This window comes from Lipotes vexillifer, unplaced genomic scaffold (genome assembly GCF_000442215.2).
Source record: "Lipotes vexillifer unplaced genomic scaffold, Lipotes_vexillifer_v1.1 scaffold820, whole genome shotgun sequence".
Classification (NCBI taxonomy): domain Eukaryota; kingdom Metazoa; phylum Chordata; class Mammalia; order Artiodactyla; family Lipotidae; genus Lipotes; species Lipotes vexillifer.
Genome location: NW_006790074.1, coordinates 231,571 through 259,065, shown reverse-complemented (window position 1 = coordinate 259,065; position 27,495 = coordinate 231,571). Strand labels below are relative to the sequence as shown.

The 27,495-nt window shown below is 46.3% G+C and overlaps 1 protein-coding gene and 1 pseudogene across 2 annotated transcripts in view; one reads left to right on the top strand and one right to left on the bottom strand.

Moving 5' to 3' along the window:
- TRAK1 (trafficking kinesin protein 1) overlaps positions 1-27,495 on the top strand; it is a 98,782-nt gene that overhangs the window by 5,088 nt on the left and 66,199 nt on the right. The window contains exon 2 of the mRNA XM_007463235.1: positions 17,527-17,721. Coding sequence (XP_007463297.1) covers positions 17,527-17,721 — 195 coding nt within the window. The remainder of the gene's footprint in view (positions 1-17,526; positions 17,722-27,495) is intronic.
- On the bottom strand, positions 24,670-25,315 carry LOC103077565 (hypoxanthine-guanine phosphoribosyltransferase pseudogene; annotated as a pseudogene). The gene has a single exon (XR_457074.1). The product of XR_457074.1 is annotated as a hypoxanthine-guanine phosphoribosyltransferase pseudogene (transcript).

Sequence of the window (27,495 nt, the reverse complement as noted above, 5' to 3'; positions counted from 1 at the left end):
GGGAAAGAGCATTCCAGGCAGTGAAAATAGCATGAGCAAAGGCCCTGTGGTGGGAAGATACTGTGATAATAGTAGCTAACATTGATAGAGCACTTATTATGTGCTAGACACTGTCCTAAACACCTTTTGTGTCTAACTTCGTTTAATTCTCATCTGTTAGTTATCTCTTGCTGTGTAACAAACTTCCTCAAACCTTGGCAGCTTGACACAACAAACATTTATAGTTTCACATATTTCTGTGGGTCAGGAATTGAGGAGTAGCTTAGCTAGGTGGCTCTGGCTCAGGGTCCCTCATGATGTTGCAGTCAAGGTGAAAGCTTGCACTCTGGAAAATAGTCTGGTAGTTCCTCAAAAGGTTCAACGTACTAGTTACTGTATGACTTACCAGTCCTACTCCTAGTTATGTACCCAAGAGAAATGAAAACATAATTCCACACACCAAACTTTACGTGAGTGTTCCAAGCAGCATTATTCACAATAGCCAAAAAGTAGCAGCAACCCAAATGTCTGTCAACTGATAAATGGGTAAACAAAATGTGGTATATTCATACCATGGAGTATATATAGTTCAGGAATAAGAAGGAATGAAGTACTGATACATGCTATGGCATGGATGACCCTTGAAAAAAGGTCACATGTGAAATGTCCAGAATAGGGAAATCGAATAGAGACAGGGGCCAGCAGGCTTTCTGGTTCCCGAGGGCGCTCTTGGAGCACTTTTGCTTTCAGTTTCCCTTTCTTCTCGCCTTTTCTTCTTTCTTCCTCTCGCCACTGCGTCCCCTTCTCTCCACCTCTTTCTTTTTCCTCCCACTCCTTTTCTCTCCTCCGTGCTACCTGTTTCCCCATCTCCCTACTCCTTCCCTTCTCTCCTTCCTTTCCCTGTGCTTCCCCTCCCCCACTGCATAAAAAGAAACAGTTACAGTTTTTAATTTTTTGCCTTGTAAAACAGTTTGACAACGGAGGTGGATCTCGGTTGGTGAAGACTTGGTAAGCCTCGCCGTCCCGTTCAGTCAGAACCTCTTAGGTAAAGACAGCAGGTTACAGGGAGTGCTGAGTTAATGTTCTTTAGTGTTTTCCAGCACGGGGGAGAGGTGAGGTTGGCCTGTTGTAAAGCTGGCCCTTTCCCTGTAGTGTCTTAGGTAACAGGCTTCCTGTGATAATGAAGGGCTTTGTAATGCTCATTGGGAAACAGGGGCGTTTGTCGTGGAGGTGTGAGCTTGCAGGTGAGGGGATGGAGGGAGGAGGGCCTGTCTCACTCTGCCTGCAGTCCCTGTGCAGGACATCTTCTGAATTCTTAGATGGAGGTAAACGGGCAGGGAGAGGAATGGAGTGAAGAGGAGGCCTGAAGGCTGGGAGTTCTGGGAGTCTTCCGGAGGGAAGTGACCTCTGGGAGAGGAGGAAAGGAGAGGGGACCAGCCCGCCTCCGCTCTGGGCACCTGGAAGCTGCGCAGAGGCTGTGTTACCCTAGTTTTGCGCCCTGGGAGAGGCTGTTTCAGACCCTACCCAGCCCATCGGACTTCCTTCCCTGGCACCCCAGGGAACTGTGCTGGAGGAGGAGATGGGGTGCCGAGCGCGGTGAGCCTGGGAGCCCACGGCATTCTAGGGCTCTCCGTCTGCCCATCATGCTTTGTGATTACCCCTCACCCCCCGGAGCCCAGCTGCAGGGCAGAGTAAGGTGGACTGTCGGTTTTGTGCAGAATTGGGTTTTGTCCTGTGGGTGCCGCGAAAGTACCACAGAGGGAGGGACGGAGGGAGGGAGGGCTGTGGGATTGAAGCTAGATGGGAAGAGGCGATGGAGGCGATATGGGGGATCAAGGGGAGAACTGTGAGGACTGGCGGTTGTGGGCAGGGAGGGAGATGTGTCGACTTCAGATTTCAGAGGTGGCTGGCAGAGGGGGAGCATGGGGGTCCTGGAGTTGAGCGGTGGGGAGTTGGACGGTGTTTGGCTTGGAGGTGATGTGCCTATCACGTCATGGGGATGATGACTGCAAGCCTGATGCCGCAGGGGGACGGACTGGGCGGTGGACAAGTGAGCACAAGCCAGGGGCAGCGTGAGTCTTGTCGACTTCACAAATATTCACAGCCTAACAGGTGAGAGTTATGTTTTATTTGGTGGGAATTTTTAGGACTTCAAGCCCAGAGGCAGCATCTCAAGTAACCCTGAGAGAACTGCTCCAAGGAGGCAAGGGGGGGAGCCAGGTTATATAGAAGTTTTGCAACAAAGGGCAGGTAGTCTGAATGTCAAAAGAATATCATTAAGGGACTTCCCTGATGGTCCAGTGGGTGAGACTCCGCGCTCCCAATGCAGGGGGCCTGGGTTCGACCCCTAGTGGGGGAACTAGAGCTCGCGTGCATTCCGCAACTAAGAGTTCGCATGCCGCAAGGAAGATCCTGTGTGCTGCAAGGAAGACCCTGTGCAGCCAGAATAAATAAATAAATAATTTTTTAAAAGATAATTGTTAATTGAAAACAAACAGATATCCCAAGTTAAGGAATTTAGCACTTCTCTATGTATGGGAAGATGAAAGAGTCTGGGCTCACTGAAAGCATTTCCTTTGATAGGAACCTCAGCTATCTGGGGCCAGTATCCTGTGTTTGCACATCCTGAGTTTCCTCGGGGCTCACGGTAGGGAGTGGCTGCAGTCTGATGGCTGCTAGATGGCAGGTATTCTCTTCCTTCCTGAATTCCCTCAGGGCTCACCAGCTCACTGTCTGGTGATGGCTGCAATCGGTGATGACTGTGACATCCTTTGTTTACTGATACGGCAGGCAGTATTCCATTTTTCAGTCTCAAGCTAGCAAGGACTTTTAAAGGCAGGTGGAAGAAAATGGACTGGTATGGCCAGAGGAGCCAGAGATTGCCAACACGAAGGCCAGACCCCCAGAGAGTCAGCTTAGGGCAAGACTCGAATTGTCCTCTTCCAGGAGGTTTTCAGCCCTAAACTGGATTTTGCTCTGCATGATGGACCATGCATGTGGGTCATGTTCTTGGTGGGAGAGAAGGAAGGTCTTGCTTCTTAATGGTTAGAAACGTGATGATGAGGCAGAGCCGATGGGCATGGGAACCCTGACCTCCCTTCTCTTCTTTTGGTAGGAATTCAGTTCTCACGCCCAGCCCAACACGTTAGATTTCAGTGTATCTGATAAATGTAACTATACTTCTTTTTTCGGTGTTGAAAAAACCTCACAACAGACAACTCAGGTTGTCGTTGACTGTAGGTTTGAACTCCATTGCTCAGTGCTGTTTCAGTTCTACTTAAGGAGGGGTTTGTGGAGAGTGGAAATGGGAAGAGGGTCAAGTCTGAGTCTGAGGCAGGCCTGGAAGTAACTGTATTCTGGTGTCCTCTCCCCCCTTTTGTCTGGGACCTGAGGGAGGGTGTGGGCCTGCCCAGGTGCGGCTGCAGCGCCACCTAGTGGGCCAGGGGAGCACTAGCAACTGGAGTGGCAGCCTTAACCTTGAGACCAGACACCTGCAGTGCCCTGGGTGTGCAACTTTTGAAAGGGATTGGAGGAGAGAGGAGTTACTTGTCTAGAGAGTATGACAGGTAGGGCCGGCAACTTTAGATGTGTAGAACAAAAGAAATCTGCTCCCATGTCTTCTCCTGCCTTGGTCCATCCCGCCTTTATTTTATTTTATTCCCATCTGCTATTTGCTGGAGTTAATTCCAGGAGTTGTGTTTTTAAGGGAGGGTGTTATGAAAGCCAAGAGTGGCCATGTCTTCTTTGCTTAGACTACTTGTTAGGAGATCCTGATGGTGATGGAATGTCAGTCCTATGCAGTGAACTTTATCCTCCTAGTTATTGGTGGCCATACTTGACATGCTTTTAAATTGGGTGTGTGTATTAGTTAGGTTTTGCTGTAGAAATGCTGGGTAACAAACAACTCTGAATTTCACAGTGACTACTGCAGCATTTACTCCTTGCTCCTTGTCTTAAGTTTCCATGCCTGAGCATCAGTTCAGGTCTGCTTCGCTTGTCCCATTTGAAGATTTGGGATGACGGGCAGCAGCTGTGTAGGGCCGTGTTCTTCTCCTGGCAGAGGACAGGAGCTCAAGGGGACAAATGTAACCACACAGGCACAGTCAGAGCCTCTGATGGGACATGCAGTAAGTGACACATTCCATTGGCCCAGGGAAGTTCCATGGCCTGGCTCAAGGTCACTGAGTTGCGAAATGATATTTCATTCACAGCGAGCCATAGCAAGGGTGGGGAGTGAAGGAAGATCAGCCTGGATTTTAGAAGACCCTCAGGTAGCAGTAGTGGTCTTGAATGGCACAGGTATGTAGGTGGTCTTCAGGAAAGCCCCTGAAGTGGTGTCAGTGACCTTTAAGCCCTTTGCCTAGCCTCTTAGCTCTGCTGGGCTAGGGAACTCAGTGGGGGTGGGTAGGGGAAGGACCTGGGCTCCGATGGCCTAGAGTAGGGGCTAGCAGACTTATCCCTAAAGGGCCGGAGAGTAAATATTTTGGGTTTGTCAGTTCTGTGGTCCCTGCTGTTGTAGCTGACAGCGGCCACAGACAATACCTAAAGGAATGGGCGTAGCGCTTTTCCAATGCAATTTTTATTTATAAAAACAGGCAGGGGGCCGAATTTTACTGTGGACTGTAGTTGGTGGACTGCTGGTCTAGACCTTCAAGCCCTGATCTGTATCAGGACTTCAACTTAACAATAAGAGAGAAATATCCCTTTTCAGCTGAGAAGCCAAAAATAAAAATTCAAAGGGCTTGTTGGGTCCAGTAATAGCCCATTCCCCTCAGCATTGTTAAGCTGTGAACAGTTGCTCCATATCGTTGGAGTCTCCAGGCAGCCAGAGTTTATTGTTTCTAAGCATGAAATCTCATTTTGCTTGACCCATTTTCAGTAGAAATGGCAGTGAAGGGTATTAGAAATTCCTTGGGCTTTCCTAGGATGATAGGGAAGGTGATTTAACCTTTTGGATGGATTCAGATGCGTCTTTCATGAACAGTGTTTGGCAGGAGATTTGGAGATATGCCCAAGGGTGGTAGGTGTGCCCAGAGACCTTTTTTCACATTCCTTGTGGGGTTACATTTTTGGTGTGTGAATAACCGCTTCATTGAGATAGAATTCACCTATTTACAGTGTATAATTTGATGGTTTTTAGTATGTTCACAGGGTTGTGCAATCATCGCCACAGTTAATTTTGGCACATTTTCTTCACCCCAAAAAGACACCCCAGGCCCTTTAGCTGTCACCCACCAATACACTCACATGTCTCCCAGTGGGGCTGCATTTTTTTTTTTTTTTTTTAGCGGTACGCGGGCCTCTCACTGTTGTGGCCTGTCCCGTTGCGGAGCACAGGCTCCGGACGCGCAGGCTCAGCGGCCACGGCTCACGGGCCCAGCCGCTCTGCGGCACGTGGGATCTTCCCGGACCGGGGCACGAACCCGTGTCCCCTGAATCGGCAGGCGGACTCTCAACCACTGCGCCACCAGGGAAGCCCTGCATTTTTAATAAGCTTTCAGAAAGCCGCTTTTTGGTTTCTGCTGTCCTTGTTTTTCTTGGCTCATCCCTGGCGTTGGGGAGCTGAGCAAGGGATCTTGAGTGGTCATCCATGCTATTCAAGTGCACACACCTCAGAGGAACTTTAACTGCTCCTGACACTTGTGTATCATACATACATCACCTGATGAGATAACTTTACGTTTTTTTCCTTTATTTATTTATATTTAACAAAGGCTTGTATTTCTTCATTTGTATTCTTCTTTTTATCCTTTGTAATTTTCTACATTTTGAATTTACATTTGTGTTGGTTTGAAACCTGGTTCAAGTAATGTGGAATCGTTTCACGCCCAGGTTTTATTGTTTCATCTGTTTTAACTGTTTATTATCAGGCTGTAGTGATCTGTTTTTGGATGAGTTTGAAATCTTTTAATATCCAGATGATCTCATGTGATGTTTTGAAAAAGTAACCATTGTTCATTTATAAACAGAATTTCCTGTTCCGGAAGTTAATTTAGATTAACAATAAGACAGGTGACTGCACTGAATGGTACAGGCACAGTAGGAATTTCGGGTTCACAGAATTTTGTTCTATTAATAAAATAAAGTTTCTGTGATTTGGCACATAAGTCTTTATCTCAAAGTTTATCCCTTATGCTAACTGACTCCTTTGGTCCTTGGTAAAGGGCTGACTTTGGGGAGGAGATGATAAACGGAACGATTGGGCCCTGAACTCTGGCAGCTGCTCAGGCTGCCTTGAAGGTCTTTGAGAGTCTTAACTATAAATATTGGGTGTAAATGTTTTTGGAAACCAGAATGCAAAGGTTAAGTGTAAAGAGTTAATAATTTGAAAACAGGAAATTGGATCTGAACCCCCAGATTAGAGCAACAAAACCCAAGAGGTGGGAGGAGGATTAGTGAGATGAAGTATAAGCAGGTTATCCTATTTTTGCTACAGATAATGAGAGAAATACAGATTTACCTCCTAGTAATTTAAAGGTAACTACCTGTATCATCAAGGCTTAAGCTTAGCTGCATAGAACAGTGCCTTCACCTGATAGGATTTATTTTTCTTTCACATAAAAGAAGTTCAGAGGGAGGCTCTGCAGTGCTGGTGTGGCCCTCCTGTCCTCAAAGGCCTGGGCTCCTCCTGTCCTTCATTTTCCACCATACTCGTGGTTTCTATCCTTAAGGTCACCTCATGGTCTTAGAAGGCTGCTGAAGCTCCAGCTGTCATGTCCAAGTTCCAGGCTGTAGGAAGGCAGCCTTTGGGAAAGCCTCACCATTCCACTGCTTAAATCTCAATGGCCAGAACTTAACGCTCTTGGTCATACCTTGCTATGAGGGAGGCTGAGAAATGTAGACTTCCCAGGTCTTTGATACTGAGGAAAGTAGGAGAGTATGGGTGGTTGGGAAGCCACTAGCAGTGTCTACCATGCCTCTTTGATGTGATATCATAAGGTGTCATGTCTTAAAGGTAGAGCGTGAACCTTCCAAATCAGTGTTTCCTCGTCTTTCACAACATGACCCCCATAAGAAAATGATGATGTTTGCATAGCTCAAAGGGTAAATGGTGATGGTAACTCATAGCTGGAGGCCACCCTGCATAGTGCCTGCCACCCTCCATTCCCAGCACTTGGAGGAAACTCTGCCCTAAATCACTAGGGGAAAAAAAAAAAGAATCTGGTGACACATATTCTATAAAACAAAAGACAGGTAACTAACAGAACCTCGAGAGTAGAACCACCAGGAGGCAGGACAAAAGTTAAGATCAGTCACATCTGACATTTGAAGACAAAGTCTCTGAATGGGTCAAAAGTAAAGCTTTAGCGATGTGCTGTGTTTTAGGAAGTCTCAAAGCAAAGTACTCAAGAGAGTGGAAGTTGGGAGGAGGAGGACAATTTAGAGAAAAGAGAGTTACACGGAGGAATTATTTAATCAGTGCGACCAGAGGGCCAGAGGCAGCATGGATGGTGGCTATGGCTGTGGCCAATGGGTCCAGACTCTGTGTGAGAAAGCCAGGTCTAATACTTACCGTGTGATGTGGGTCACACCCACATCCTCTGTGCCTTAGTTTCCCCTTCTGTAAAGTGGGGATGATAATAGTCTCCACTCTTAGGGCTGTTGGGAAGTTTAAATGAGTCAGTGGAGATAAATGCTTGGAGATGGTAGCATCCATAAATATTTGTCGTTATCATTGCTGTTGTTTGTTATCATTATAAAAAGTACAGCTGGATCCCTATATAGCTCCTTCAAACCCAATAAAATCCAGGTGATTCAAAGATAGAATGTTAAGAATGAAGCCATAGAAGTGCTAGAAGTAAATATTGCTGGATATTTTAGTAGTCTTGAGATACGGAAGGCCATCCAGAGGCTAGGATTGCAAAGAAAATGATCAAGGGGAGATTAAGAGGTATGAACTTGAAGCTGCAAAACAAATGATTTACGGTATGAAATATACAGTGTGGGGAGTATAGTCAGTAGTTTTGTAATATCTTTGGTTGGTGACAGACTGTGACTAGACCTATCCTAGTGATCATTTTGAAATATATAGAAATATTGAATTACTATGTTGTGTAACAGGAGCTAACATAGTGTTGTAAGTCAGTTGTACTTCAGAAACAAACAAAAACTCATAGAAACAGATCAGATTGGTGGTTACCAAAGCGGGGGATGGGGGCTTCGGGGGAGGGAGCGCTGGATGAAGGCAGTCACAAGGTACAAACTTCCAGTTATAAGATAAATAAGTACTAGGGATGTAATGTACAACATGATAAATATAATTAACACTGTTGTTTGTTATATATGGAAGCTGTTGAGAGTAAATCCTAAGAGTTTTCATCACACGGAAACAATTTTTTCTCTCTCTTTAATGTTGTGTCTATATGAGGTGATGAATGTTGCCTAAACTTATTGTGGTAGTCATTTCATGTTGTATGTAAGTCAAATCAGTATGCTGTCCACCTTAAACCTAATACAGTGCTGTAAGTCAATTATATCTCAGTAAAACTGGTGGGAAAAAAATTAAACTTTATACAGGCATTCTTGCTGTAACACAATATATGTGCTTCTGAAAAACTTTGTGTTCTACAAAATGGGACACTAAAAATGACAGGAGTTATGTGACTTTGTAACCAGAGCCAACAAAAACCGTACGTTGGGAGATAACATGAGTAGAGTGGTCATCTTTTATTTATTTTTAAAAACTAGTGGTAAAACATACATAACATAAAGTTTACCATTTTAGCCTTTCTTTCTTTGGCTGCGTTGGGTCTTTTGCTGCGCGCAGGCTTTCTCTAGTTGAGGCGAGCGGGGGCTACTCTTCACTGCGGTGCGCGGGCTTCTCATTGCGGTGGCTTCTCTCGTTGTGGAGCACGGGCCCTAGGTGCGCGGGCTGCAGTAGTTGTGGCTCGCGGGCTCTAGAGCGCAGGCTCAGTAGTTGTGGCGCACGGGCTTGGCTGCTCCGAGGCATGCGGGATCTTCCCGGACCAGGGCTCGAACCCAGGTCCCTTGCATTGGCAGGTGGATTCTTAACCACTGCGCCACCAGGGAAGCCCGATTTTAGCCATTTTTAAGTGTACACTTCACCTTGTTGTGCACACGTCACCTCTGTAAATCTCCAGAACTTCATCATCTTCCCCAGATGCAACTGCACCCTTTAAACACAGATTCCTCTTCCCCCCTCCGCCAGCCCCTGGCAGCCACCTTTCTGCGTTCCGTCTCTGAATTTGATTCCTCTAGCAACCCCCACAGGAGGATTCAGAGTGTCTCTCCTTTTGTGACTGGCTTGTTTCACTTGGTGTAACGTCCTCAAGGTCCATCCATATTGTAGCTTATGTCAGAATTTCCTTCCTTTGTGAGGCTGAATAATATTCCATTGTACATACCTACCACATTTTGTTATCTGTTCATCCACTAATGGACCCTTGGGTTGCTTCCACCTTCTGGCTATTGTGATAATGCTACTATGAACCCGGTGTACAAATATCTGGTCACGTCCCTGCTTTTACTTCTTTTGGGTATATACCTGGAAGTGGAATTGCTGGATCATATGGTAATTCTGTTTAACTTTTCAAGGAACCTGGTGGTGCATGTTTTTAACTTTATCAGGTATGTACTATAAACACACTTATGTATTTTGCCCTTCAGATTTTTTGGATTCCGCTCTCATTTTTAATCCCATATGGCAGATTACTTGTTTGAGGGTCATGGCAGGATTTTGGTTCTCCAAACATGCTGTCAAACCGTTTACTGCAAGTGTCGTTCCAATTTCCACCAGCTCCATCTGTCTAAACACTAATTCAGCTGTGAGCGCATTAATTGCAATCACACTGACACTGGCTATTTTCATGTAAATATTTTCGCCTGGTAATTTAATAATTATAAGATATATAATATGTACGCTTTTAAGAGAAATTATCAAGAAAATTGGAAAACCAAAGTATTTTTTTCTATTTGTTTCCTAGTAAAACAAATTCAAATGAATATTAATCCACCCCACCCCACCCGATTTTTTGAGCATTTTCCTGCAGGTTTAACTCTTAAAGTTAACACATTAATTTTTCCTTTTAAAATAAAATTTCTGTGCAGTTCTAACTTTATGTCTTAGTGTTAGAATCAATCTATCTTGCAATGTGGTATCGTCTGCTTTTGTAGATTTCTGTGCCAAGCCCATTGGAGTCACTATTTCTGCAAAACACTGCAATCAGTTTGACATCCGGGGGCCTCCATAGCAGGGTTCTTCTGACTTTGCTTTGTCTCGCCTCTTCCTGCCCTCTTGTTGCACAACACGCTGGCGAGTCTGAGTGGACGGGGCCACATTCAGTTGCACAAGGTGGCGCTTCAGCCTTGTGTTGGAGACCCTGCTCGCGAGGGCGGCCGCTGGGCGGCTCGGCCGTCTCCGTTTGTGCTGCTGTCACGGGGAGCTGGTGTCGTGTGTGATCAAGCCACAGCTCAGAACCTGACACCCCATCTGTGTGGAACTGAACCGGGGTCATTGTTTATCCTTTTTCTTAGAAAGAGTCACTTCTGGTGGCAGGTAAGGCCACGGCCCTTCCAGCGTCAGGTTTTGTTTCTGTCTCTGAATCCTGATTTCCTTGGCCTTTCTGCTTCCATGCGGATGTCTCTGGAGACACTGGTTACTGCTCACAGCGGGGCATCAAGGAAGAGAAGAGAAATCTTGTCCCCATCATGTCCTTGTGGGGCTGGAATGTGAGCAGGACGTAGTGTGTCGGGAGGTGAACTCCGGATGGTGGGGACAGGAAGGCATCGGGAGTCCTGGCGTCCAGTGCCAACACTGCTCAGCCACGAGACCTCGCCCAGGTCCCCGCACCTCTGGCAGGGCCTCAGTGTCCCCTTCTGTAAGTGGCAGGGCTGGGAGAGGCTGGCTTGGGTGTGAGCTCACGCAGGCCCCGGGGAGGGGTCTGAGAAGTCTTGGGTGGAAGTGGGGAGAGTGCAGGTGCGTGGGAGGGACGGGTGAGGGGACCATGTTGCCCTTTTAGACCGTTTGAACGTTGAGCCACAGGCCTTATTTATCAGTTTTTTTTAAAGAAAGCAAATTTAGTTAATGAAAATCACAAGGGGCTGTCAACTCTCAAATGTTGATGGGCGAGATCCCCCTGGAGAACTTGATGTAAAAGCCAGCTCCTGGATCCCACCCTCATAGATCCTGGCACAGAAGGTCTGCGGTAGAACCCAAGGAGCGTATAAAGAGCCCATTACAGAAGTTCTGTCTGCCCCGGGGCATCATCACCCCAGGCTCAGTTCTCGGCAGGGTCCCCCAGTTCTGCTGAAATGCCCACAAACGAGTGAAGGGAGGAGAAATGCTTTCTTGCAGGTTCCTTCCCTAGGTGATCCTCTCAAGGGGCCGTAGAGAGTAGCAGCAAGTCGTGTGTGGATTAGAGTTGGGGGGACGGTATCGGGGGCCAGGGGTGTGTGTGCAGTGGGCTCAGCCACTTCCTAGTGGAATGACCTGGGCTCCTCGTGTAACCTTTGGGACCTTGGTTTCCTGGTTTGTAAATGTGTTCCTGCCCTTCACCCTGCACTGCCTGCTGGTTTGTGAGAGTAAGTGAAATGCAGTAATAGATACAAGTGGTTTGTATCGTTCAGCAAAATGTTTATTGAGCATTTACTGGTTACCAGGCAGGGTGCTGGGTAAACAGTGGAGAATGTCAGCCTGCGAGGTGGTCCTGCCACTTCCTGAGGCTTCTGGTGCGGGGGCCATGCAGTGGACTGTGCCTCGGTCTCAGGTCTGTTACTGGCTGCTCTGTGACGTTCAGCCACCTCCTCAGCCTCTCTGAGTGCAGCCCTCTTCTATTAAATGACGTGGTTGAGCCAGTAATTTCTAGTTCTAAAGGTCCCTTTGTAGTTGGTGAAATCACAACTTTTGTGGTATTCTAGAGAATAATTACTAACACTGAGTTCCCCGACGAAGCTTAGGTTGAGGCTCTTAACTATGTGACCCTATGATAGAGAAGAATTTTCCAGAAGGATGTCTGGCAGATACCAGTTGCAAAGTATCAGATGTGTCCCTGGCACCAGTATGGCCTGTGTGCGAGTCTCTGAGCCCATGCCCTTTAATCCTAATAACTCAAGAAAAAGGCGTTGTTTCCAAGTCTGTACAGAATGATTTGCAGGCGGCTGAGTAGGTGAGCTGTCTCATCTTGTGAAGACTTTAAAACATGGCTGTGGGTTTGCAGTCACTGCCAAGGTTAATGGGTAATGACAGGGGCTTACGGACCCTAGCCAGAACTTCTTGAAGCACAGGCTGGGGTCACGTTCTTTGCTTGTCACCTTTAGTGTAGTCTGGAACCTTCTCCCAAGGCCCAGAGTTAGACACCAGGATGGGAAACCCCGGCGTGCAAACCGGAGGCACATGTGTTTAACTTGACCTCAGGTATTGACACAATTCTCAACTAGCGTCCAACATTTAAAAATCAGGGAATCTTATGTAAAAATACAGATCCCCGCCCTCTCAGAAGAAGTCGGCATATCCAGGTGCTATGGGCCCCCCTCGGTGGAGGCGGGGTGTGCTGGGAGTGGCGGCCACCCCCAGACACAGCCCTTGGTCTGGTGGCTCAGAGACATTTTGGGTAGAAAAAGAGCTTTTCTGCAACCTGATGCCTTTGTTCTACAGATGGAGAGACAAAGTCCCAGATAAACTAAGACGTGACTTGCGGGTGACATGGCAGAGTTGGGGGCAGGGCCAGGGCTGGGAGCCCATTCTCCGAACTCCTGGAGCAGCTCTTGCTGCATCCAGGGCCTCAGGCGCTTGCCAGCAGGTGGCAGTCGTGGTGCTGGCTGGCCTGCCTCAGGGTCTGGCTTTCCTCCTTCCTCCTTTCCTGTGCCCTTCTGTTCCTCTCTTACTTTGATTTTGCCAGATTTTCTCTGGCCAAGCTTTTCCCCTTTGTCCAGCACTGCACTCTCTCCCTCCTTTTATCCTCGCCTCTCCCCCTGCTGTTTTTCCTAGGATCTCCGGAGCCTGGGGGAGTGTTCAGGATACTGTCTTCCTCTCCCTTGCAGCTCTGTTCTCCTGGGCCCAGCGCCCTCAGCTCCGGTGTACAGGCAGAAGGCCCAGAAACCCCAGTGGAGCTACCCCCCGCCCATCTGGAGGCGGCCACCAGTCAGAGCCTATAACTGTGTGGTCCTAGATATGCTGGCTTTTTCCAGCAGGCTAGGGATCTGTATTTTTGCATGAGATTCTCTGATTTTTAAACGTTGGACACTGATTTAGAGCTGCAGTCTCTGCTGTAAAATGTATGCATCATCTGGGGCGCCTGGCAGGTTTCATGAACCTGGCATGTCACCTTTGCATCAGTGCAAATGCTTAGATGGAGGGGCCTCCTTCAAGCCCCCTCTGGCGGTTATGGATCTAACCCAAGTCAGGTGGAGAGTGAACATAGCTGGACCTACAGCCCCAGACCCTCAGGGCCCTCTCCCACCTCCCACAGCCTTCAGTGAAGCCCCCATCCTTGGATAGGAGGACCTGCTTCAAACCTTATGCCTTGGAGAAAGCTAGGAAGGGTTATAGCTCTGAAGAGGTGAAAAGAGGTCTTACATTCTGCTCCCAGGGTGGTGCTATAAGAATGCTGGACATTGGATTGGATTTGCGTTTGCTGAGTGGTTGAGGCGACATTCACTTCCCCGTGGGACTTCCCTCCTTGCTGGACGAAGATACTGAGTGAGACTTGAAAAGACCTGGACACTAGGTGGCTCCACCTCCCCCATGCTAAAGGCTGGGTGTTTGTCCGACTAGGCTTTTGCCCACCCGTTGCTGATTCTTCCTCCCTTTTTTCCATCATTCATCCAGCGCTTACTGAGCACTTCCTGTTGCCCAGCGTGATGCTGAGGGCTGGGTTAGATGTTAAGGGGTAATTCAGAGCTCCTCCCGAGGGACTCTCTGTTAGAAAACGCATGTAACACTGTGGTGAAATAATCTCTGTACTAAATACATAGCCAGAGGGGAGAGGTCAAGGGAAGCTTGAAATATGGGGTGAACTTGAGTGATATTTTGCGATGGAGTTTGCTGGCAGGGAAGGGCATTCCAGACAGCCAGAACAGCTGGTGTCCAAACCAAGGTTTGTGCAAAAATGTGTTTGGAGGCTGGCAAAAAGCTTCACTGAAGGGATACTTGAGAAGTGGCTTTAATAAGGTAGATGTGTATTTCTTTCTCTCTTTTAAAAGTCCAAGTGGTAGATGGCCCAGGAGTGCTGCCCCTATCCGCTTGTCTGAGGCACCCAGGTTTGCTCTGGTAACCCCCTAGGTGCTTCCTTTACTTATACAGTTGAAGGCGGCTCCAGCACCACCCCATCTCTGCATTTCGACAGTTGGATAGGGTCTGACTTGGAAGTTCATGCTCAATAAACATTTTTAACATCCTGTTAACCAGGCATGTGGACTGACCTTACTGCAAGGGAAGGTGGAAAATGTAGTTTTTAGCTGCGTGGCCACATGCCCAGCCACACCTTCGGGGTGACTTTACCGAAAGAAAGAAGCAGAAATTGGATATCGGGAAGCTGTCAGTAGACTCTGTCTTGGGAAAGTGCGGGCTGAATCATGAAGCACTTTATAGGGAGCTGGGAGGTTTTTAACGCAGGGCAATACTGTGATTTTAAAAGTGTCTTTCACAGATGGAGCCGGCATCCATGGGGCTGTTGTAATTGGAGAAGGCGGGGATGCTGAGCCTAAGTCCACCCGACTTGCCTGGGTGAGCCTGGCCTTTGATGGTTTGCCAGGCTGGGGGTCGGTGGGTTCCGGGCTGCTGTTGCTGTCGATCTGCCAGAAGCCATGGACCTTTCGGGGCCTGGGTTCACTCAGGAGGTGGATGCCCTTCATTTGAGACTCACCCGAGACTACATGGTATAGCTTGTTAATAGTGTGAGCTGGAGCAGTGGAGAAATGATGACCGTAGAGAGCATTCGAAGGTTCCTTTCCTCCAGGTGAGGCCAGCAGTGCCCTTTCCTGCACTGAGCTTGAGTAAGCGCCAGGGGTGGGGGTGGGTTGGCAGACAAGCTACCTCTGTTCTTGGTTCTACTTCCTACGCTCTGGAAGGAAAAATCATCCAGACACCTCCCTGATTTGTCAGTGTGTTTAGCTGGACACCTCTAGCATACTTATGAAGTCTGTACCTGTTTAGAACGAAAACTTCCCGTTGAGAACAGCCTGGGAATCCCCCAGCATTCCTAGTGCTCTCGCCTGGGAGACGGGCAGCAGATGGCAGAGGGAAGGGCACAGCCTACAGTCAGACGGCTGAGGCTTCTCGTACACAATCTGCCACTTATTTAGCCAGGTGACCTTGCCCTACAAGATATTCCACAGCTCCTGTGAATCTCAGCTTCCTCGCCTATCAGTCAGAGCAAATATTATGTACGCCGCGGGTTGCCGGGAGGGTCAGAGAATGCACTGAAGGCTCCTGGCTTGGTGCTTGGCACGGTGAAAGCATTCCGGGGGAATTCTCAAAGGCTCTCATGTTATGTTTACCCAACCTCAGGCCTCAGATGTGTCTTCTCCATGTGGCAGAGGTGGTGTCCCCCTCCACAGGAGGTCCTTGGGGCCCCTAGCCCTGCAGCCAGGGTCAAGGAAAGCTCCCTGGGCCGTCTTTATAATCGTCTCCTAATTCTCCGGACCTGCCAGGCAGCTGAAAACTTGCTGATGCTTACATGGCGGGTCACATTACGGAAAAATCAAATATTCAGAGTTGTTTGAAAAGGCTTTTTGACACAGCCTCACCTTTGGATACTTGATCTCACTGGTCATCATACGCTTTAAGGAAAACGATACCTCTTGGTCACAGGGACCCACACTGTAAATATGTTGACCTTCAGCCCCGGGAACCTGGAAGGACAGGGGAGTCTCAGCGTTTGAGCAGCTGCCAGTGTGCTCACAAGTAACACGGTGTTCTTAGAAGGGATTTTATTTTTATTTTTTGGAGTCCGTTGCCTTTCCCACCACCAAATGGCAGTGACACCAGAAGATTCTAGCCTGTCGTGTGGGAGCGTCACGCAGGAATGTGTTGGTACCCTGCCCGTTCTCCTAGGGACAGGCTGCGTGGGCTTTTGTGGAGCAGATCTATGGTTAGCCAAGAGATGCCATCGTTTGGGTGTCATCCCTCCTTGACCCTGTATCCCCTCAGCCAGATGCTGGTCATTTTATGGTTGTGAGGCCTCACCTCGAGATGAGCTTTGTGGGAACTTACTCCCCACTCGACTGTGAGACGAGGAAATATTTCCTTAGTTAGGAGCTCAGCTGGAGCCTTTTGGAGGGTGTTTTGTCGTTGGTGGGAGATGATAAAGAGATACGAGACATCTTCTGCCTTGAGGTTGGGCTGCTGGCCCTGACCGAGGGGAGGGCATCACTCTGTTCTCCGCAGACCTTTGCAGAGTGTCTGAGCAGCTCCGGCCTGGTGGGGGCTGGCTGAAATGCCAAGTGCGCTGGCTGTGACATTTCCCACATGAGGCAGAGAATCCTGAGCGTTCACATGTCCCCCTCCAGTCCCCAGAGCTCCAAGTAAAATTTGAGATGTCTTTCCTTTCCACTTATAACTCTTTCCGCAAGCACTTGAAAAGCCATGTGGACTTCCTGAGTCGAAATGTCCTGCAGTGAAGCTTTATATGTTGAATTAAGTAAGAAGGGTTAGCGTGGGGTGGTAGGAGGTTTGCGGGGGGCGGCTAGCAGGTGCTTTCCCTGGGCTCCTGCCCAAGAAGGGGGGAAGTTGACCACTGAACGCTCTCTTTACCTGTGATTCCATAATTTTTTTGGCTGCCGTGCAGCCTTCTCATTAAATACAAAGGAGATGGGGATTTTGGTAAGTCTCTGGCATAGCCCTTCTTCTGGGCAAATGTGTCCACATTCTTCCTGAGGAAGACAGGTCAATACTGCCTGGTATGCTCAAAACACCATTCTGTCGGGGGAGAGGTGGTATTCAAGCTGTGCCTTGACGGAGGGGCACTTGTTGGTTTAATGGCTGGAAGCCCCATGAGGATACAAGCATTGCAAAGGCAGGACCATGACTGTTGTATTTAGCATCGTGTGTCCTGTGACTGTGGGACTCAGGATATAGCTGGATGGTGATGGGTGGATGGATCGGTGGATGGAAGGAGATGCAGGAGGATGAACAGGTGAATGAATGAATTAAACAAAGGCAAAATCTTATCTATGTGGAGACATGGTTTGAATGGTAAAATAGTGGCAGGAAGGAGTTTGGCATATTGGTGAAATTATAACTGGTTTGGCTTAATTGTAGAGTCATTGAGAGAATGGCCAGAGAAAGGGTTGGAGAGGAAGACTTAGCCCAAATGGTGAAAGCACAAGAATTTTGGCTTTACTTCACAGAAAGTGGGCAGCTAAACAAGCAGGAACTATTTCAGGTAGGTCTGGCAGTAAGCATGCATAACTCCTAGTTTCAAGAGTAGAATTTAAATTGGAAAAGGATCTCTGATGTGGCCTCATCTGGCCTCTCTGTGCTGCGGGTAAGTAGCCAAGACACTGGCTGTAGGCCCCAGGGTTAGGTCACTAGCAGCGGCGGGGCCACCACCAGGTTGGGCTTTCATCTCTCCATCTTGTCCCCTCCAGACGTGTGCAACAGCACTGACCTTCCGGAAGTTGAGATCATCAGCCTGCTGGAGGAGCAGCTGCCCCATTACAAGCTAAGAGCTGACACCATCTACGGTTATGACCACGACGACTGGCTCCATACGCCCCTCATTTCTCCAGATGCCAACATTGACCTCACGACCGAGCAGATTGAGGAGACGCTGAAGTACTTCCGTGAGTGATTCCCCTTTCTTGTGATGCCCTGTCCTCCTTAGCCATGGCCGCACGTGAGCGCTTGTACTGGCCGCTGCATCTTGCAGCCTGCCATCTGTGGAAAGTAGTTGAAGAAATGCGGCTGTGGGATTTAGCCCCATAAAGGGCCTTGACTTTGAGTCTTCTGGATAGAAATGTCAGAGTAGTGGGGACAAGTACGAGTTTTCATTTGAACCAGCTTTCTCTTAACCATATTGAAGAATAGAAAATGCTCCCACGTTTGCAGGGCAGAAATGGAGTCACAGATATGGGGAACAAACGTATGGACACCAAGGGGGGAAAGCGGGGTGGGGGGGCAGTGGTGGGATGAATTGGGAGATTGGGATTTACATATATACACTAATATGTATAAGATAGATAACTAATAACCTGCTGTATAAAAAAATAAATAAAATTCCAAAAACTAACTAAATAAAAGTTTACTAACAACAACAACAAAAACAGATGGGGAAAAAAAAAAAGAAAATGCTCCCAGGGACTTCCCTAGCCAGGGCCAAAAAAAAAAAAAAAAGCTCCCATTTCCTTCCATGTAAGTCCTTAGAAACTTGTGTTGGGGAGGAGCTTGTCTGCATTTAAAACCCAAGGTATTGGGAATCTCTAGGCTGCTCAGTATTTATAGGACATAGCCTGACATATCAAGGCTGCTGATTTCTGTGTGAAAGCCCACTAAGCTGGTTATTCGGGAGAGGCAAGATGTTGTTGCAGCAGCAAACTGGTCCTGCCGTGGGCTGCAGAGCTGACACCTGTTAGGGTGAGCAGTACACTAGGTGGGGCTTCTTTCAGTGTGTTTGTGATGACAAGGATGTGAAACTTGATTCTGCAGGTTTGAAAAATATGCGATAATTTAAAAAATTCATACCAGTGATAATGTTTTTTTTTTTTTAGATTGAGGTATAGTTGATTTACAACATACCAATGGTATTTCTGATGTTCACTCAAGATGTAATTTTGATGTAATTTTTCTCTTTAGAAATTCATGGCAGCCCTGTGAGATTGGTAAGACCAGTTCTCTTTCGTTTTGACCCTCCTGACTTAAAATTCAAGTTAATTTGAACCTAGTCTAAATTAGTGATGTCACTTTGAAAGTGACATCATTTACATATCCATGTATCATTGTGTCACCTTTAAAAAAAAAATAAAAGAGTACAACAGTCCTGCTTCTACTTAGAGATAACTTGGTTCAAAACCGACTTATTCAAAAAATAAATAAATAAATAAATAAATAAATTTTTAAAAGTGGGGGAATAAAAGAAAAAAAAAACCAGCGTATGGTGCATCTGTAAAGTTTTCTGTAATTATTTTTGCTAATACAAACCAATCTCCAATATTCTTGAATTTGTGAAATCATTAATAATAAACAAGTTGAACTTGTAAGTTTCTTCTTTAGCATGTACCTGGGCTATTTTCACATTTTCTCTATTAGATATTAGTAAGGAAGGAATTTTGTTTAAATTGGCCTGTGTTTTTATACTTCATGCAAACCCTACAGTCTGTTTGTGAGCACTGCAGATGGTCAGTTTTGATAGGAGTAAAAATAGAATAATCTACACCAGGGCAGATATGAAGCACATTAGACTTGAACTAATGGCCAAGTTGACGCTTCAGAACTTCCAGTGTATCTTGTAGCCTAGAGGAGGCTCATTACAAGTCACTTTTGTTTACTCACGGTGTCTGTATGCCCAGGGAGATGTGGTATTGTGTGGAAAACCGCGTCCTGGGTGACCTCCCTGGTAGGTTTCGTATTTGGTTTCTCCAGACTGCTTCACAGTAGAATTCACAGCAGAGTTATTTTTCCAGAAATCCCTGTGTGTTACTTACTCTTCCTTAACAGACCCTCCTATGATTCTGCAGGACTCCGCTTGGCCATTTCTGCTGAGGGAGGCTCCTGGGTCCCTCACACACACACTGATGAATCTCTTACATTCGCAGTATGATTGGGACACCACCCAAGGATAATTCTTCACTGTTGTCAGAGACCTTTCATATGAACTGGCTCATCTCATCCCTGTAAAATGTCTACAGTTTGGGCCAGGCTGATTTTATTATCAAGGAAATTGAGGTGTGGAGGGCTCATAGTATTTATTGATTATTGATTTTCTTTCATTACCTAACCAGGGACTTTGCACCAGGTTGGGCCAACACAAGATGCCCTTGAGGCCTTCCGTTGGCATCCTGTACTGAGTTGTCTACCTTGCTTGTGTGGGAGGAGTGAATGGGGTCTGGGAACCTGCATGTTAAACCAGCTCCCCGTCCCATTTTAATTTTGTAACATTTAATTTAAACAATGGCAAAAAAATCAAAGACCGTTGATCTAGTCCAACCATTATTGTACAGCCCACGTCCACTTCATGTTCGAATAGGCCAGAGTCCTCAGCCCAGTGCCTTGTATTAAATAGGTGCTTAATAAGTGCTTCTTAAATAAGAGAAAATGGAAAAGCATCTTCTTCAAATTAAAAAACCAGTTTTTCTCCTTTCTTATCTTTTTTTGTAAAAGCAAAGCAAAATTAAAAACAACGTATAGAATAGAAAGATCATTTTGTTTGTTGCCCCCTCCCAAAGATTGCCTTCATCTTACTAAAATCGTAAGTGAAACAAAAATAAAGGCACCACAATATGCACTGAGCCTGTGCAAATTAAAGGGATGATTAACACACAATGCTGACCTTCTAAAGGGAGGGGTCAAAAGTTACATGAGATGGTGACCTAAGAGAAAACACTGTGTGCGTGTGTGTGTGTGTGTGTGTGTGTTTGTGGGTGGGGTGCCATGTGGAGCACTGACAAACATTGTGGTAGGTGGGGTTGAAAGAAGGAAGGAAAGATAAAAGATGGGAGTCAGGGGAGGTTGTACAGGGGATGGAGAAGGGATCTAATAGCCAGAGAAAACATTTCATTATCATTTGCTAACAAAAATAATACTAAAATGTATACATTATAATATAAATAGTTGCCGTGAGTTTCTCTCATGTAAACGCCCACGTACTCGTTGTGTCCTTTCTGCTGCTCTCAAGACCTCAGGCAATTTTGTTTCCAGGTGAGGACCTGAGTGAGCCCTGGAATTGTGTCTTCTCCCCTGTCTTGCTCGCTCCTCATGTGAGCGGGCTCTTCCTTGGGCCCATTTTCATTGCTTTTAGCTACACAGAGGCCTGCAGGGTCAAAGGTGGAAGCAGAGAAGCTTTGGCTGCACCATCACTCCCCACATGTCAGCGACACACGGTCAAGGCGCCGCCTCCCCGCCATTCCCCTCCAGGCGTGGGCCTGGGCGCCAGGCGTCCGGGAGAATTGAAGGAGCTTATCTCTGAAGGTCCAAAGCAGCCACATCCATGCAGGGTGCTGACCGGGACCAGGAGCCCTGGGCATAGTGTCTGGTGAGCAGGGCAGCCAGCTACTTAACCCAGTGAGCAGATTACCCTGTGACCCTTAGGCCTACTTTGTCACCTGCCACCTGCCAGCTTTCACTCTTTCTCATCATTCCAGATTCCAATGCTGATTTATCTTTGCTTTTTCTTTTAAGAACAAAAATGCTTGGCAAGCAATTCTGTACAGATTGACCGTTTTCCTTTTCATGTGGATCCAGCATGTCTAAGACAAAGTTGGAACGGACTCAGGTGGGAAATTGACATGACAGCTCAGCTTGTAGCCCATCCGCCCCTCCTGGGTGATGGGCTCAGGCCGTAGTGGTTCTGAGGTACGGTTTGTGTTCTGAGCTTCTGGTTTGTGTTTTGAACCCTGTGACGTCTGCTACATGACCTGCTGGTCCCAGGCGTGAGATGCCCTGTGCAGCCCTCCCAGGTTGCAGGAAGCAAACTTGGAACCATGCAACATATCCGAACTCTGTTTCTTCTCTGTATCCTTCTCAGATGTATGAGTGATTTTAATGAGGACTGCATCCAGGCTGGGGTGCACTTGAGTCTGTAGGTCTCTGTTGGGTGCCGTCTCCTGCCTTTGTTCTGTCCCCACCTTCTCCCTGGAGATGGGATGGGTGCCTGCTTTTCCTGTGCTTGAAATGAGGTGGAGATGGTTTGGGAGGGGGTAGTTGACAGCAAGCTGTTCGTTAGCAGCCTGCCTTCTGCCACAGGAGCTCAGTGGCTGGTAGTGGCAGCGTTTTAAAAAATTAAGATCAGAAACTCATCTTAATTTGCAGTTATCTGCAAACTCATAACTGCATCAGTAGTAATTTAATCCAAAATTGTTAGCATTTAGTCATTTTTAAAATGTATTGAATAACTTAAAAATTCTTATATGTATATATATATGCATATGAGTCTATTAAATTGTGTTATGTGTATATGAATACTTATGTGTTCACACAACTAATAATTAGAAACTCAGAAATTTTATTAAATACTTTTACACATTTAACTTTGATTACAAGTTTATTTAATTAGAGTCTTCTTTTTTTTTTTTTTTTTCGCGGTACACGGGCCTCTCACTGCCGCGGCCTCTCCCGCTGCGGAGCACAGGCTCCAGACGCGCAGGCCCAGCGGCCATGGCTCACGGGCCTAGCCGCTCCGCGGCACATGGGATCCTTCCAGACCGGGGCACGAATCCGTGCCCCCTACATCAGCAGGCGGACCCTCAACCACTGCGCCACCAGGGAAGCCCCTAATTAGAGTCTTTTTAACTTTGCAGACCAAATCTATTAGAGACTCTTAAATGCTTACAAAAGACAATATATAACTAACTTTGCAGCCCAGGATCTGATCCTCCTCCTACCTGGGGGTAGCTGTGGCCACAACATGAGGTTTTTCTATTCTTTTACCTACCTCCTCATTCCATATGCGGTTGGCTTATTCATAGCCACCCTACTTAGAGAAATGTTCATACAGTGCTTTATAAAAGATATTAGTGCCAGAAAGAGAACAGTCATACACACCCGCCCTCCCCTACTTCTTAAGATGGATTAAAAATGTCTCTCTATTATTTTCCCCTTTCCCTAAGGCAATATATCAGTTGCCTTGTTCACTTGGTTGCCCTTTTTATTTTCATATTCATTGATATTCATGGCCTTTACAGACTCAACCCCTTTCCTTTAACTGTTATTAGCTATCTTTTCTTTTTGATGTTCCAATTATCACAAGCTGGCTGGTGATGTCCTTTTAAGCAGGCGCCTATGCCTTATCACTTCTACCCCAGACCTTTTGGAGTGGTCTTTTGCTCTTGTGCAACATGCTACTGCAGGCCTGTCTTGAATTGTCCTGCCCAGAGACGTGGAATCAGTAACTCTCCAAGGAGCCCTGTTAAGATTTAACCCAGATCTGGGCACCAGAATGTTGATGTGCTGGGGATGGGTGGAATAGCGTCCCAGTTGGGCCGCTTTCTTGACAGAGCTGGCAATACAGGCCTACCTCGTTTTATTGTGCTTTGCAGATAACTGCATTTTTTACAAATTGAAGGTTTTTTAACGAACAAATCTGTCAGCACCATTTTTCCAACAGCATTTGTTCACTTTGTGTGTCTGTGTCACGTTTTGATAAATCAATATTTCAAAAGTTTAAATTATTATTATATTTGTTACGGTGATGTGATGAGTGATCTTTGATGTTACAGTTGCCAAAAGATTACCGCTTGCTGAAGGCTAAGATGATGGTTAGCATTTTTTTTTAGCAATAAACTATTTTTAAATTAAGGTATGTACATATTTTTAAGACAATGCTATTGCACACTTAATAGACTACAGTATAGTATAAACATAACTTTATTATTATTTTTTTTGCGGTACGTGGGCGTCTCACTGTTGTGGCCTCTTCCGTTGCGGAGCACAGGCTCCAGACGCACAGGCTCAGCGGCCATGGCTCACGGGCCTAGCCACTCTGCGGCATGTGGGATCTTCCCGGACCGGGGCACAAACCCGTATTTGCTGCATCGGCAGGCGGACTCTCAAACACTGCGCCACCAGGGAAGCCCAAACATAACTTTTATATGCACTTTGAAACCAAAAATTTCATGTGACTTGCTTTATTGGGATATTTGGTTTATGGAAGCGGTGGTCTGGAACCAAAAACGCAGGATCTCGGAGGTATGCCTATAGAATTTTTTTAACATCACAAAAGACACATTGGTAATTTTAACTTAACTCTTACTCTCCTGATCATTTTTAATATCTTTCTGAAAAATATCTTTTCAATTTTTTTCTCTGTGCGATGCCAACTTGAGTTATCTCCTTTCATTCTACTCCTTCTTTTTTTTTCTTTCAAATTTTATTTGTAAATACTCCTTGAACGTTTTCTCAATTATTTTTTTTCTTTTAAAGAGACAGCCTTTATTTTAAGGATTTTTACATCGAAGACTTCAAAAAGTGCTAGGTTTTTAGAACTTATTGACCTGTATTTAAAAGGAACTGTTGACAAAGACTCGCCAGAAATAATCTGAACAAACGGGAAAATACGGTTAATACTACTGAAACCTACTAAAATAATTCCAGGACATATGGTTTATCTGACATAACGATACCTCTAAATGCTATCACTGATATGAAACTGACTGCTTCTTTTCTAAACGCACAGTGGTATAATCAACAATATTCAATCACTTCTGTGCTTTCCTGAATATATAAAAATTAAAATACCAATTAAAAAACTAATATATTCTTCTCTTTAAATGTTTCTTACTGATACAATGTCAATATTTTCCTTAAATAGTGGTGTGGTTTATGCGATTTTTCATTCCCAAGTCAAACAACAATCCACCCAAGGGGAACTGATAGCCTGTAGGCTCATAGTGCAAATAAAGAGTTCGCGGATGCAGCAACTGACCTTTCTAAAGTACAAAAACGGATAAAATTCTTAGAGGATACATTCAGTAAGCTCTACTAAGCAGCTGGCCACAGAACTAGAACATTTGATAATTTTCCTGGTGATTTCAGTGGGACTCCAGATGTTTCCAAACTCAACAAACTCAACTCAACTCATCTTAGGCTTTGTATTTTGCTTTTCCAGTTTCGCTAATGACACAAACATGATTCAAATCCCTGAAGTATTCATTGTAGTCAAGGGCATATCCTACAACAAACTTGTCTGGAATTTGAAATCCAACAAAGTCTGGTCTCTATCCAACACTTTGAGGGGTCCTTTTCACCCCTGCAAGCTTGCAGCCTTGACCATCTTTGGATTATGCTGCTTGACCAAGGAAAGCAAGGTTTGCATTGTTTTGCCAGTGTCAATTATATCGTCAACAATCAAGACATTCTTCCCAGTTAAAGTTGAGAGATCATCTCCACCAATGACTTTTATGTCACCTGTTGACTGGTCATTACAGTAGCTCTTCAGTCTGATGAAATCTACAGTCATAGGTCTAGATCTATCACTATTTCTGTTCATTTGATGTTATCCAGCAGGTCAGCAAAGAATTTATAGCCCCCCTTGAGCCCACAGAGGGCCACGATGTGATGGCCTCCCATCTCTTTCATCACATCTCGAGCCAGCCGTTCCGTCCTGTCCATAATTAGTCCATGAGGAATAAACACCTTATCCAAATCCTCAGCATACTGATTAGGTCTACAGAATAAATCTAGGTCATAACCTGGTGCATCATCACTAATCACGAGGCTGGGACTGCAGGTCGCTGTAAAGGAGCCGGCTGGCGCGCGGGCTGAGGGCTGTCTGGGGACGAGAAGCCGGCGGCTGGCCGAGCAGGAGGCGGCGGCACGTCGGGAGGCGTTGGGAAAGCAGAGCGGCCCGCCCCAGCGCTCTGGCCGCCGCTGCTCAGAGCCCAGGCCTGTTTTCTCAGTTATAGACAGAATAGGCTTTGGAGGTGGTTGGTGCCCGGTTTGGATTCAGTTGCTTTTGGTTTTTGCTGAGTGATCCTGGTCAAGTGAGTTCAACTTTCTGAGCCCCCTTTCCTTGTCTGCCCAATGAGGGGGTATTAGGTAGCAGGGGTCTGAGGAGTGAGTGAGCTGTAAAGGGCTGTTGTCTGATGTGCAGTCAGCATTTCTTAAACAGTGTTGTGTGAACATGAGGGTGAGTGAAGGGGTCTTCTCTGAGGCTGCTCCTGGGACCAGTCCCGATTCCTGATCCTCTTGGGGTGGGGCAGTGATGCGGGGGAGCCTAGGAACATCGGAGGAGGAGGTGCTTTTTCAGCTGCAGTAAGCCTGGGCCAAGGAAGGGCTGTAACTCTCTCGAGTCGTGGGAATGTTGGAGGAAAGTGTGGATTTGAAGGCAGAGAAACCTGGATTTTAACCTTGGAACCATCTCTGCAGAGTTGTGGATGGATTACTGCATCCTTCTGAGCCTATCACATGTCAGTTTTGGTATAGAGGTTCAATATAAAACTTGCTCAAGGCCCATAAAATTCACCCATAAATGATGCTGTTTCCTTATTCATACACATTCTGCTTTCTTTCACATTTTCTAAGAAAGTAAATTGGGAGACTTCCCTGGTGGCGCAGTGGTTAAGAATCCGCCTACCAATGCAGGGGGCACATGTTCCATCCCTGGTCTGGGAAGATCCCACATGCTGCGGAGTAGCTAAGCCCGTGCGCCACAACTACTGAGCCTGCAGTCTAGAGCCCGCGAGCCACAACTACTGAAACCTGTGCACCTAGAGCCCGTGCTCCGCAACAAGAGAAGCCACCGCAATGTGAAGCCCACGCACCACAACGAAGAGTAGCCCCCGCTCGCTGCAGCTAGGGAAAGCCTGCGCGCAGCAGCAAAGACCCAACACAGCCAAAAAAAAAAAAAAGTCAATTGGGTATATGCAGTCTTCGGATTTGATGTAAGTTGTGTTCAGTAATTTGTAAATGGCCTCACCCCACCCCCAGATTGCCACTTCTGCTCATTACTGTGAACTCAATGCCTTCTAATGAATTATGCTGGGAAAAGCTAATAAATGACGTTGCTACCTCATTTCCCTAATTACAGCTTAGAAAATTGTACTCTCTTTTTAATTGCTCATACTGGCTTGTTTCCTTTTTTTAAGGAATTAGAGTGATGAAGATGATCCCAACTAACATTTATCGCAAACTCACTTTGTCCCAGGCACTGTGCTGAGTGCTCTGCCATGCATTAATTAATTAACGCCTCGCCCCATCTATGCGGCAGGTATTATAGTCACCCCATTGAGCAGATAAGACTCAGGTGTCTAAGAAGGTCACAGAGATGGGAAATGAGGATCCTGGACCAAACTTCAGGCCGCCCAACTCCAGAAGCTCTGCTCTTAGCTATGAAGCTAAACTGCCTGCCATTAGTTGACCATCCATCCATCCATCCATCCATTGATTTTTTGCTTTTATGGTGATGTGGGATGAATAAAATATTTTTGAAATTCGTAGCACTGTGAGGTAAATGTGCCCAGCCTTTGTTTAAGGGGTTTCTAACTGCACCTAACTTTTCTATGATGCTTTGTGGAGTTTGCATTTCCTGTTCCTTTATTACATATTCATTTTGAAAATTAATATTGGACTCTCCCTGCCCCAAATATTGAATTGAACTTGTTGAACATGCTGACTTTGAGGAACCTGTTAACTGTTGATCGGTTTATTTATGAGGCCTATAATCATCTTTTTAGAAACACCTTAGGGAACTTTAAAACAATAAAGTCTCGGAAAACCTTAGGACACCAGCCTCAGCTCACCTGTCTTGAGGAATGACATCTGAGAGGTCGCCTAGTGGTTTGCTGTGGGGCTCTTGAGAGGTGCCATCATTGCCAGGAAGAGACATGATAAGGACCAAAGGGAGAGATGAGATATGTTCAGATAATGGGGGCAGTTACAGCAGGAAATAAAATCAATTGCTGCTTTCC